This window comes from Hevea brasiliensis, chromosome 6 (genome assembly GCF_030052815.1).
Source record: "Hevea brasiliensis isolate MT/VB/25A 57/8 chromosome 6, ASM3005281v1, whole genome shotgun sequence".
Taxonomy (NCBI): Eukaryota; Viridiplantae; Streptophyta; class Magnoliopsida; order Malpighiales; family Euphorbiaceae; genus Hevea; species Hevea brasiliensis.
This window is the reverse complement of record NC_079498.1, coordinates 26,750,064-26,763,800: the sequence shown is the minus strand read 5'-3', so window position 1 is coordinate 26,763,800 and position 13,737 is coordinate 26,750,064. Positions and strand designations below refer to the sequence as shown.

The following is a 13,737-nucleotide window of genomic DNA, read 5'->3' as shown; positions in this document are numbered from 1 at the left end:
TAATGGATATTTAACAAATAAAACCCAAGCCAGATCCGAATTCGCTACAGATATTATTTTTCAAACTCAAATCCGATTATATAATATCTAAATCTGTCCTATTAGGATTCAGTTGAATTGGGTACCGGCAAAAATCCGAGCCGATGCCATCCCTAGAATCAGGGGAAACATGCAATTTGCACATTAATTGATAAGTTCAACTACAATTTTAGAATTATAGAATAGTACATTTAGGTGGATCCGATATTAATATTTTTGGACTTGATAAAGTCAAGCTATCTTGAATGGAGTTGGGTGAATTTCATCCCAATTAAATGCACGCCATCAACGGTCACTAGCAGCACTTGTGAAAGAACTCTCCTTAATTAAGCTATCGTAATTTTAAAATGGCTTTTCTTAAGCTGTGATCTACGTGAAATGTTCAACTCATGGAATGAATCTCCTAATTAGTTAACTAATTAAACAGTAAATCAATTCTTGCAAATCAAGAAGGTAGCTGTCTGATTTTGCTCTAATTTCAGGTTGATTTTCGTAGTTCTTGTATGTCATATATGTTCGATAATCATAACTCTTATTATTACTCAAAGATGATTACTGATAAAGAATAAAAACAGCCGATCTAAGTAGAAAGAAGCAACTTGTACATTAATCGACAAGTTCAAGTGTTCAACTACAATTGTACAATAGTCATTTAAGTGATCCAATATCAACTTGATCAAGACAAGCTACCCTGAATGGAGTTAGCTCTATTTCATCCGATTCACTTCAATGCCTGAAAAGGACGCCCCACCAACTCTGGACTAAGGAAAGTAACCTCCATGAGCCATCATAATAAGCTACAGTAATTTGAATTTTTTTTGGCAAATTAATCTGTGCAACACGTCAACTCCATTTTTGTATATTTATATATACATCACGATAACCATTGCTAAGCAATCTCCCAGTAACCTCTTACTCCCAAGCAAATGAAGATTTATAATACTAGTTTGCTTCAGCTTTTTCTTGTTTATCTTCAACTAGTTATTTTCCTCTCCTTAAACTGGCAATTCATGCAAGCTCATTCTTCAGGAAATGAGACTGATCAGCTTGCTTTGCTCAAATTCAAATCAGGGATAGTCAGTGATCCACATGAAATCTTCAACTCATGGAATGATTCTCTCCCTTTTTGCCAATGGTATGGAATCACTTGCAGTCGCCGCCACCAGAGAGTCACTTCAATGGTGTTAGAAGGCCACAATTTGATTGGATCCATATCACCATATATTGGCAATTTGAGTTTTTTAAGAGTCCTAAACCTCCGAAACAATAGTTTCAATGGTCAAATTCCACAGGAAGTTGGTAATTTGTTTCGGTTGCAAAGGTTCTATCTCAACAACAACACACTAGAAGGAGAAATTCCAATCAACTTGACCCACTGTTCCCATCTCAGGATAATCAACCTGGTAGTGAATAAGCTAAGTGGGAAAATACCTGCAGAGCTTGGTTCTTTGGCAATGCTTCAAGTGCTTCAGATCAGTATAAACAATCTGAGTGGAAAAATTCCACCTTCCCTTGGCAACCTTTCATCGCTTATTATCCTTGCTGCAGCACAGTTGCAGTTGGAGGGAAATATTCCAGATGAAATAGGCCAATTAAAAAGCCTAGATTTTTTCAGTGTTGCAGAAAATAATCTATTTGGTATATTCCCTTTATCCCTTTCCAATATCTCATCTCTTAGAACAATTGGAATTACAAAAAACAAGTTTAGTGGTAGCCTACCAAACAACATAGGGATTACTCTTCCAAATCTCCGACAGATTGGTATTGGATACAATTTGTTGTCTGGGTCAATTCCAAATTCCTTTTGCAATGCATCTCAATTGGAAAGACTTGATCTTTCCAATAACATTTTTGTAGGACAAGTCCCAAATTGTTTGGGAAATTTAAGAAGTCTTTGGTGGCTAAATGTTCGCGAGAATAATCTAGGATATAATTCCACAAGTGATTTGGCCTTTTTAGCATCTTTGAAAAACAGCAGTGATCTGACAAGCTTAGATTTCAGTTCAAACCATTTTGGAGGTGTTTTGCCCAGCTCAATAGCGAATCTGACAGTTCAACTTAACCAGCTGAATTTTGGAAATAATCAAATCAGAGGAATTATTCCTGAAGCATTAGAGAATCTCATCAACTTAATTTCATTGGACATGGGGCACAATCTTTTCGCTGGAGTCATCCCTTCTTCTGTGGGACAACTAAGAAAACTTCAGCAGCTGAACCTAGAACAAAATAGATTGTCAGGTCGGATCCCATCCTCTATAGGCAATCTCACTCAATTGTTTGTACTTTCCGTTTCACAGAACAATCTGGAAGGGAATATTCCTGCAAGTATAAGAAATTGCCAGAATTTGCAGTATTTGGATATTTCAGGAAATAACCTCAATGGATCTATACCCAAGGAGGTTCTTCGTATTTCTTCCTTATCTCGATACTTAAATTTATCACAGAATTCACAAACCGGTGACCTGCCAGCAGATGTTGGAGAGCTAACAAATATAAATACCTTGGATGTCTCAGGAAACATGCTTTCCGGAGAAATTCCTGGAACCATTGGGCTTTGTTTAAGTTTGGAATATCTCTACATGCAAGGAAATTCTTTCCAAGGAATCATTCCTTCATCTTTGGCTTCCTTGAAGGGACTCCAGAAATTAGATATTTCACGAAATAATCTCACTGGAGAAATTCCAAAAGACCTGCAAAGTTTAAGGTATCTATTATATTTAAATCTTTCTTTTAATGATCTTGTTGGTGAGATTCCAACAGAAGGAGTTTTCAGAAACGCAAGTGCAATGTCATTGATGGGTAATACTAAGCTTTGCGGTGGTGTGCCAGAACTCCATCAACCAAAATGCCCTACTAAAGCAATGAAGAAAGGAAAGTCCACTGCTATTAAGTTAGCAATCATAATTCCTTGTGTGATTTTCTTTGTCCTGTTGATGTTGACCTTCCTATTTGCTTATCGAAGAAGAGTATCAAAAAAGAGCTCGTCTGCTGCACCCAAGGAAATTGATGGCCTTGTAAATGTATCTTACCGGGATCTTTATGATGCAACAAGTGGATTCTCTGCCCATAACTTTATTGGATCTGGCAGCTTTGGTTCAGTGTATAAAGGATTTCTCAATCAAATGGAAAGACCTGTGGCTATTAAGGTCCTCAAACTTGGAACAAATGGTGCTTCAAAAAGCTTCATGGCAGAATGCAAGGTGTTAAGGACAGTGAGGCATCGGAATCTGGTTAAGCTATTAACATATTGCTCTAGCGTCGATTACAAACAAAATGAATTCAAAGCTCTAGTTTATGAATTCATGGGTAAAGGAAGCTTGGAGAAGCAGTTGCATCACGATATCCACAGCGATAATCAGTCGATAAACTTGAATTTTCTTCAAAGACTGAACATTGCAATTGATGTGGCATCTGCATTACATTACATTCACGACCTTTGCGAAATTCCAATCATTCATCGTGACATGAAGCCTAGCAATGTTCTTCTCGATGATGACATGGTTGCACACATAAGCGATTTCGGTTTAGCTAAACTCTTCTTGAACACCAACGATGCATCTCAAACTCAAACCAGCACAATTGGAGTAAGGGGGACCATTGGTTACATGCCTCCAGGTAACATCTAAACTAGTTCTACTTTTAATTAATGATAACAAAAAGTAAACTTTCATTTAAAAAAAAATTGTAATTTTGTAAATTATATATACATTTTCTCATATTAGTGTCAATTGCAACAACCAAATTTGGTATGGAGTCATTTAGTTATATTCATATATGTGCTCATCAATTATTTAGTTTTTCTATTGTAATTTGTTTGCTTGCCAATTGATAGTCCTTTGAGTGTTACAACATTGATGTGCAACTTGATACATTAACTTAATAAGTTCTATAAAATGCAGAGTATGGAATGAGTGGTACTGCATCAAAAGAGGGCGATGTGTATAGTTTTGGGATCCTTGTATTGGAGATGTTCTCAGGAAAAAGGCCAACAGATAAAATATTTGAAGGCCATTTAAATTTGCACAACTTTGTGAAGGATGCACTGCCAGAAAGACTAGCGCAGATCACAGACCCAACCCTTATCTCAAGTGGAATAAAAGAAACACCAGCAACAAATGCTGGAAAAGATGTGCAAATAGAAATACGTGCAGAAGCAGAGTCAACCAATAATGGGAACCTGATCCAAACAAGCATTGCTAATGAGAAAGGTTGCTTGCTTTCGGTATTCAAAGTTGGAGTAGCATGTTCAACAGAATCACCCAAAGATAGAATGAATATGAGGGAGGTTGTTAAAGAACTGCATTTGATTAGAAGCACTTTCCTGGGAATTCGAATCTATGGATAAACGCAGGCAAGTAAATTGCAATTGTCTAAAGTTTCTTTGTCTTTTAATATAACCAATAAAATTGATAAATGTTGTTGCTGATAATCGATTAAAAACAATTTCTTGTCATTTTATGAGTTATGGGTCGTTTGAAGTCAAAATGTTAATATTTTTCAGAAAAAATTAATATATTTGAAAATAAAATTTATTCTTTCAACTTTAAAATGAAATTCAGGTTAGTCAAGAGTTGCCACCTATTAATATAGTTGAAAATACTTCCTTAAACAAATCCATTTTTTCAATTAATTCTGTTATAAATTTGAAACAGATTACTAGAATAAGTATGAATTACCATCTCTAGACCATGTTCGATAATATTGATTGTTTTAATAGCAGTTAGTTATTTTAGTAGCTGTTAGTTGTTTATATAATGATTTAAAATAAAATTATTTGGTAAAAATAGCTATTAGATTAGCTGTTAAATGTAAACTAGTTTATCATCTTATTGACTTTAGTCAAAATGATCTTTTAACCTCTAAAAGTTAGGAAAAGTAACTTTTAATGAACTACTCCCCCAACCTCTAAACATTAGTATAAACATTATGCTGTCAAACAGTATAAATAAGAGAGATAGTATTTTGACTATAAAAACAGTGACTAAACAGGGCCTAAGTATAATTCAAAATGCTTCCAAGATTTCAATTGATACATGAAATTTTTTTCTTTTTTTTAAGCAAAAATTATTACATGAAGTTGTTAATATATTCTTGCTTAATTGGAATTCTTCTCCTTTTGTCGCTCATATTGACTAATTTTACTAATTTCTTTCTTCAATTTTCAGGAGAAAAACATTTACTGAAGAATTCAGAAGACTAGCTCCTGCGTCTCCTTTACTAAGCCCTTGCAAAGTAAATAAAGCTGTATTTATATTTTTCTGAACATCTCTTGTTGGCATAAGAAAACTTCAAAGGCATGCAGTTGCCTTTTATTTTTACCATAAATCGATTATGTATGGTGTAAAACTTTGGCACCTGCTTACTGTTTGTTCTATTATATATGTATGCTTTTATTAATAAATTGATTTGCCTTAATTATCAACCATCATCATTAATTTCTTTTTTTTTTTTTTCTGGATACCACATGTATAAACTCGTCCATTTTCAGTTGTCTTTATCCTTTCAAAATTTTTTAATAAATAAAATGATATTATTTTAAATTCATAATTTATTAATAATTTATATATATAATTTATTAATAATTTATATATATTACAATCATATATCCAAATCCCTTATTTTAAATTTATTTTGTTCCTCTTTTTATTTTAGTTTTGTTCTTCTTCGTGCGATTATATCTTTCCTAAATTGTTTTATATATATATATATATATATATATATATATATATATATATATATAAGTGATACTTTTTTATAGGTGTGATCATATATTTTTTTAAATATCAGGTACTTTAATTTGTATGAATTATTTAATTTTAATAATATATACATTTTAATTATATTGATCTAGAACATTATAATTGGTCTATTGTTATGAATTGTTTTAATAAATTTATAAGAATGAAAGAAAAAATTTAATTAAAAATTTAATTTTATTGACAAATAATGTAAAATCAGTGACGGATCATCGATGGATTTCCGATGAATTATTTTAAAAATAATCAAAATTAGTGATAAATTAATGATGGATTAGCAACAGCATTAGCAAATTTCTTTGACGGTCATGAGATTTGTCAATAGTGACCACGTCACTAAAATAAGTGATGGCAAAATAACGTCGTCGCTAAGCCTGTCGCTAAATGTAGCAAAGGCGAAAATTTTTTACTATTAACGAAAGTATCAGTAATAAATTTTTGTCCATAAAAAATTCATCATTAAGCCTTCATCAACAAAAATTTTATATCCATATTTGAAATTTTTTTTTTTTTTAGTGTTATATAAGGATGAGCATTCAGTTAACCGAACCCAATTTTCAACTAAATAAATTATTATTCAACTCTAAAAATATTAACCGGGCCGAATTGAATAGAAATTGAATCGAAAATATTTGATTGGTTATCGGTTATAACCGAATTAACAAAAAAAATAAAATTTATATTATTAATTATTTAATAAAATATTAATAAATATATATTTACAATCCTTTTGTATTTATAGAAAATAAAAAATGTGATTTAATATTAATAAAATAATAATTATAAGTTAAATATTATTATAAAATTATAAAATAATAATTACATATAATATATTATTAATAAAATTATAATTTTTATATTAATTAATAAGAATTCGGTTATTTCGATTAGTTTAATTATTAAATCAAAGATAATCAAATCAATAATAAAATTTGAAAATTTTGATTATTACTAATAAAAAATCAAACAGAATTAAATTTACTCATATGAAAATAATTAAATTCTATCAGTTCAATTCAATTATTCGATTATAATCGAATAATACGCATGTTATATATGCATTATTGTTTAAGTACATTAGAGTTGAAAGGAGCTCCCCACTTGATTTGTCTGTATATACTTGTGTTGTTCATGTTGTGGGCTTGTTTGAGTTGAGGGTGAATTGTGCTCCTCGTTTGTGTATTGTTTGTGCTTGAACGGGTTGGGTTAAGTTATGCTTTCCAATGGGTTTCTTGAGTTGGGCTTCTTTTGTGAGCTCTCTTGTTAGGCTATGTACAATTTAGTTAATAATTAAGCAATTAACTAAATCAAACTGTAATTTGTTTCAGTTACCATGTAATTTGGATAAAGCGAAGAGAAAAATCAAGAGAAATAAATAATAATAATAATAATAATAATAATAAGGTTAATAATATATATGCTTTCTGTTATTGGTAAAATGGTAAAATAGTACTAATTTAAACAAGGCTTCAAGGAGAGAAGCTTAAGTTAATAGATCAAAGATCAAATTAACAAAATTATTCTACCAAACTGGGCAAAAGCTTTCTTCAGTGTACCAATTTCATGTGACCCACTAAGCTTTTACCATCAAGTTTGCTGCTCACAACCCGCTTCACAAATTCTTCATGTGTCAAGGACTTGTAATTTGGTGTCCCTTCCTTAACAAGATCTTCCAGAGGTGCTATAATGCTCTTCAAATTTGGACCATTAAATGCTGCAATTGAAAGCCTTTCGTTTTCTGGGTTTACAGCAGCTCTGTGTTCTATGCTCTTATATTTCCCATTGCTCATTATCTGCTTCAATAAGAATCGTGGGTTTGAAATTCCAATTCCATTTTCATGTTATTGAGAAACTCAAACTCAGGATCTCTCACATTCCTAAAGATAACTCTAATACTACTAAACTAAGCTCGTTGGTGGACAAAAGCAATATTAAACTGGGCCTAAATACTCTAAAGAAAGTAGCGCAAATGATGTTAATTACCTCAATGATGTCACCAATATTGACAATAAAAGCACCAGGGATGGGTGTGATGGGTACCCATTTACCATTTTTCTTGATTTGTAATCCTTGAACTTCATTTGCTTGAATTAACAATGTCAATCCAGTGGAATCAGAGTGAGTATTTAGGCCCATGACCTTGTTTGCCTCTACACAAGGTGGATAATAGTTCATTCTTATCGCTTGTGTTCCATCTTCAAATATGCTTCTAAGCTTCTCTGGGTCTATCCCCAAATTCCTGCCCATCAACCGCAACAAGCATACTGCAACTCTTTGCACCTCTGATGAATACTTGTCAAAGGTTGCTCTAATACAAATTAAGTGACCAACGTAAAACAGGAGACTCAATAATAAAACAACACCATGGGCATCAATATATAAGCCAGGAGAGATTAAAAAAATCAAAAAACTATGGATTTATAGCTAGACTATCAGTTGAGATTATGCATTCAGTTATTTTTCAATTCAGTTTTTAATAAAAAGTTATACTTTATGATATATTATTATATACTATTAATAAAAATATTACATTTTTATATATCAATATATAATTCAAAATCTTTTTTTATATATTAATAATTAAAACTTAGAAGGTCAATTAATTTAATTATAATTTTTTAAAAAACATAAAAATATTTGATTTTACTTATGAAAATCAGCTTAGTATTTATAAGTTAATTGAACTTATAAGTATTTAAAATTTTTACGAAGTTACGTGTTTGATTAAAGTATTTATAAATGGCTAATAATTAATTTATAACCATATTTATTATTAAATCAGAAGGTTGATGATAATCAAAAGTGGATATACTAAATAATTTAGATTTTTAATTATAATCGAATAGTGGTTGCCCTGTAATCATTAGCTCTACTGGTTTCCCTGTCAATCTTAACCAACTACTTAACTATGATCAAAATTAAATTGATTTATATGAAAAAATTAAAAATGAATAAATAGTAATCTTGTAAAAATTAAATGAAAAACAACCCGGAAATCAAAATGAATCAAATCATGATATAATAGAATATATTTCCCTTTAACAAAATGATTTACCTAAAAGAAGTGGGAGTAGTAGGCCAAAATCGCATATTTCTTATTGAGGCAGGCTTGGAAAGAAGGAAAAGCATGTCACCCCAATCAAGCTTTTGCTCTTCAGAAACAACAAAGGCTTGCCCATACCCTTGAATATCATTTGGCAGCTGAGCACAGGACATCTTCTCCTCCAATGGCAGCTTAAAGAACTCTTTTATCTCCATCTTCATATTCTCTATCACTTCTGCTGGAACCCCATGATTTATCAGCTACATCAACCATTATTTACAGTTACTTCAGAATCCAAAAACACAGAGAATTCTGTTAAGGGTAGATGGGATTTTAATGGATACCTGGAAAAATCCCCAGTTTTCGCAGGCCCTGTGAAGCTCACCCAGTTCATCACCATGGCCTGATTGATTTCGCACCAACTTGCTCATATCAATCACTGGAATTTGGAGAGATTCATCCATGGAAACCTCGTCAAATTCCAGGTCAGGCCGGATGTATCTGTGTGGTATGTCCTTAAGCTTCTTGGAAGCAAGTGCCTGCACATTCTCAACAGGAAGAGAACCTCCTACGTCCTTTGTCCACCCTTCTTCGTTCCCCATTTCTCCAATATTCCCTACTCTTTTTTTTTCAGAGATAATCTACCTTATTTAAACAATTCTATATATCCATGGACAGACCTATTCGTGATATCAATCCAACTAAAAATGAAAGAAACTACACCCATTGGCCAAGCACTTTGTCATTAAAATGAATAAGACATTTATTTCTTGTTGATGGTATAAAAAATTTGGTGGAATCTGACCTAAGCATTGATTCGGCAGTTTTGTATCTTGTGGAAAGTTGCCTCATTTATAAGGATCAATCTAAGTTAGATGGTATGATCGTGTTGGCAGTTAGTGAATAGGGATCAGTTGGTGAAGGATCCAAACTGAGAAAATTTTTAGAATATAATAGTTTTATTTTGATCATAAAAATTAATCTAAAAATTGTAACATTTATCAAAGTCTTAGACTAAATTTACCTATAAAGTTAAGAGTTCAAATACTAAAATTATCAAAAGGGTTTTACTGCATACCACCATGGCCTAACTATAAATTAATCTCATCTTATCCATATAAATAAGTAGAGACACCACGGAATAAAAAAATTAAAAAAAAAAAAAGCAATTGCTCAACTAAACCAATTAATCCATCAAATGATTTACCTCGTTAAACTTTAATTTAAGTTTCTTTAAAAAAAATTCAAGTTTCAACCTATTTTACATTTTCTTTTATCTATTGACTTGGATGGACATTGCAATATGAGGTAATTTCCTGATCATCAAAAACAAAAATTGTAATATTTCTTCTTTCGTATCCCTGATAATTGCCATTTTGTTGCCATTTTTTAATTTTAATTTTATTTCATAAAAAATCCTTTTAATCTCCAATAGTAAATTTTCATATTAAAAAAATTTCGTTAAATTATAATATAATATTTATAAATATAATTTTAATATTTTTCAGTAATGATTAATCCTCTTTTCTAGAAAAACAGATTGTTATAATGGTATTGGTATTCCTGATAATTACGATTTTGTTGTAATTTTTAAATTTTAATTTTATTTCATAAAAAATCCTTTTAACTTTCAACGGTAAATTTTCATATTAAAAAAATTTAGTTAAACTATAATGTGATATTTATAAATACAATTTCAATACTTTTTAATAAATATTAATCCTTATTTCTAAAAAGTAAATTGTTATAATAATATTAATATTTTTATGATAAATCTAGATAGTGATTAAAATAATTAATATTTTTTTAGATTTGAGCTGAAATGAGGTGAAAAGCTATTCCATTATTTTTTTTTTATCCTGAAAACTTGATACTTGGAGGAATTTTTGTGAAATAAAATTAAAATTTAAAAATTTTTTAATAATAAATTAAAATTAAAATTAAAAAATAAAAATAAAATATAAAATAAAATTCAGGTACTACTATAAAAATTACCCTTCAACCGTCTTGAATCATAAAGCACCCAAGTTTCCAATAGCACAAGACGACGATAGAATCATCCATGCACCATTATTAATATATTATAGTATAAATTTTAATTAAAATCGAAGGGGTTACTTCTATGCAAGTCACAGTCCTCTGGTTTCAAGAAAATTATTCCCTAGCTAAATCCAGATGTACGATCCAATCATGCATACGTATATGCGTGTTGTGAATAAATTATGTCCTCTACTTGCCAGTTCCACTGTACCCTCACTCTCACTCACAGGTCGGTGGCGATACATTAAGTATTTATGAAAATTATTTAATTTAAATTTAAATTCGATTAATATATTTAATACTTAAATATATCTTAAATTTAATTAAAATTTATTATTAATTACCTCAATATGTCTTAAACTTAATTATTATTATTGAAAAAATTTAAATTTATTTAATTTTATATATTTTAATTGATAATTTATATAAAAAATATTTTTTATTGATAATTTATATTTAAAAATTTTAATAATTTTATAAAATATTTAAATTCTATTTTTAAAATATAATATATAAAAATTTATAAAAATTATTATAAAAAATATATTTTATATTTAATTAATTATTTTCATAAACGGTTTTAGGTAAAAGATACCTAATACTCAAAACATAGATCCGTCACAAGTATTATTTTTCAAATCCGAATTTATTTCAAATTCAAATTATATACTACTTAAACTTATCCTATTAGAGTTTAATAGGACTGAATACTCACAAATACCTAATCCATTGCCTTCTCTATTGCCGCAACAATCTTTGTATCCTAGATCACTTTCTCCGTCATCGTTGCTCGTTTTCTTTATAAGTCTTAGGTTCACTCATTGGGACCACACATATATACATGTCCACTGATTATTAAATTATCATTCCATAAACTGTTTTATTATATAATTTTTTATTTTATTAAACTTAAAAAAAAAATTCTATCGAAATTCAAACTCAAAATCTTTTCAAAACCAATTATTAAATTGTCTACTTTAATTGAACTATGTGTAGTTGATTCGTAAATTAAAACTTAGTTAATTTGTTGTGCTTAGTCACTCAATTTTTAATAAAATATTATACGAATGGGAATTTATATGATTTCTTTTTATGGAAATGAAATTGTGCTATACCGAATTTTTTATGCCATATTTGGCTTATTTTTTCTTCTAGTTTTGATATTCAGGGGAATTTTGAAGGGCGCAGGACATCATCAATTCTCCTTTGCTGTTATTGTTTAATCTATATATGAATCTTTGCATAGGAGTTTGCAACAGCGCATTAGTTCCACATGCCTTGCTTTAGCTATTTTTAATTTATTTATCTATTGGCTTTCCTAAATTGCAAGAACAATGAACAAAGGAGATCATGGATATGTGTGTATATAAGTGCATATGTACACATCATTATATATATATATATATATATATATATATATATATATATATATATATATATATATATATATAGGCTAATTAGATGTGAGTGTGCGTGTGTGGGTTATATAGGAATAAAAATTCTATTAAAATTGTCATAATTTTAACGGCGATCCATTTCTATTACTAATCCATGTGTGCGTATGTTTTATCTATTAAAACAAATTAAAAGAAAAAAGCAAAATCTTTTCGCTAGTTATTAAGGATCACAGATCCGAATCTTTAAAATTAGGAGTAATTATTGTCGCCCCTTAAAATTTATAGCAGCAAAATGCAAAAGATATTAAATTATTATTTAAATTCATTTTGTTATTCACAAAAAAATAAATTTATTATTTTTGTGACTTGAAATTTGGATATGTTTTCATAGACCCGAATTGTGATCTGACCCGAAAGCTTCGTGCTGCGACTCGATGGGATAAAAAGTGAGATCTATGGTGATAGCGGAGGGCGCGGGCCAATAGACCCAAACTCGAAGCCCACCACTGATCTGTTTGGGGATGTAAGGGCAACGCCGCCGCGGTATGGACTAGTATAAATATTATAATATTCTGCCTTTTGTGGTAGAATTGTAAGATATTCAGAAAATATATTGAGGTAAGGGTTTGAAAGTTCTGAGTGATTGTATATTGTTCTTTCATCATAGTAGAACTTTTTCTCTTGTCTTGTCCCTGGACGTAGACCTTATGGTTAAATCACATTAAATTCTGTATTATTCTTCTTTTCTTTTCTATACTATGCGATTGTGCAATTTGTGTGTGCCTTAAATTTATGTGCATGTTATAACAAACTGATATCAGAGATTTGTGCGCGAAGTGTAACATTCTGAACTTCTGAGCTCTAAACAGTACTATTTTCAGTTCATGAATAGTACTCTTCAAAGCCAGTTTGAGGACCCAAAAAAAATTAAAATGAAAATATATTGAAATAAGCAGTATTAAAATCAAATTGACCTTCGAGTTATGGAGTTAAAAGTCATTATCGAAGAAGATAGACTATAACTCGATGAGGGGTATTTTGGATATTTGGTACTCATAGTTGACTTTTGACCAAATTGTCAATTAAATTATGTGAAATTAATATAATAAATTAAGAAGGAAATTTAAAAAAAAATTCAAATAGAAATATGTAATGGAAAAGAAGAAGATAGAAGAAATGAAAATTAAATTCCCAATTATGACATAAGCATGACTATGGATGATGTGATTAAAATTTTTAACCAATTATAATTAGACAAACCAATATAAAAGAGACAAAAGAAATTAAATAAAATAAAAATTGGTCATCTTCTTCCCTCACATTCCCTTGGCTGAACCTCTGCTATTCTTTCCTTCCACCATTTTCATTCCCTTCAAGCTCAAATTTCTCTAGATTTTCACCATATTCCCTATAAGTTCCAACACTAAAATTTGATTTTAGACCTTGCTTAAGAGTTTGAGAG

At 30.1% G+C, this 13,737-nt stretch overlaps 2 protein-coding genes across 2 annotated transcripts; one reads left to right on the top strand and one right to left on the bottom strand.

Annotated features, from left to right (window-relative positions):
* Window positions 1-918: 918 nt before the first annotated feature.
* LOC110649800 (probable LRR receptor-like serine/threonine-protein kinase At3g47570) lies at window positions 919-5,464 on the top strand. The gene is made up of 3 exons (XM_058148509.1): window positions 919-3,654; window positions 3,939-4,390; window positions 5,205-5,464. The coding sequence occupies exons 1-2, from the start codon at window positions 966-968 to the stop codon at window positions 4,382-4,384; spliced, it is 3,135 nt and encodes a 1,044-aa protein (XP_058004492.1). The 5' UTR covers window positions 919-965; the 3' UTR covers window positions 4,385-4,390; window positions 5,205-5,464.
* Window positions 5,465-7,204: 1,740 nt separating this feature from the next.
* Window positions 7,205-9,642, bottom strand: LOC110649802 (S-norcoclaurine synthase 1-like). Its single transcript, XM_021804506.2, has 4 exons — window positions 9,183-9,642; window positions 8,851-9,098; window positions 7,779-8,103; window positions 7,205-7,588 (listed from the first exon to the last, which is right to left on the bottom strand). Exons 1-4 carry the CDS (start codon window positions 9,438-9,440, stop codon window positions 7,343-7,345), a joined length of 1,077 nt encoding a protein of 358 aa, XP_021660198.2. The 5' UTR covers window positions 9,441-9,642; the 3' UTR covers window positions 7,205-7,342.
* Window positions 9,643-13,737: the final 4,095 nt, after the last annotated feature.

Bases quoted from the DNA above. Each gene is read 5' to 3' on its own strand.
- LOC110649802 (XM_021804506.2), bottom strand. From the start codon at position 9,440: ATGGGGAACGAAGAAGGGTGGACAAAGGACGTAGGAGGTTCTCTTCCT. The intron at 9,099-9,182 runs GTATCCATTAAA...TGGTTGATGTAG, and splicing joins AAAACTGGGGATTTTTCCAG to CTGATAAATCATGGGGTTCC. The intron at 8,104-8,850 runs GTAAATCATTTT...AATTTGTATTAG, and splicing joins ACTACTCCCACTTCTTTTAG to AGCAACCTTTGACAAGTATT.
- LOC110649800 (XM_058148509.1), top strand. From the start codon at position 966: ATGAAGATTTATAATACTAGTTTGCTTCAGCTTTTTCTTGTTTATCTT. The intron at 3,655-3,938 runs GTAACATCTAAA...TATAAAATGCAG, and splicing joins CATTGGTTACATGCCTCCAG to AGTATGGAATGAGTGGTACT.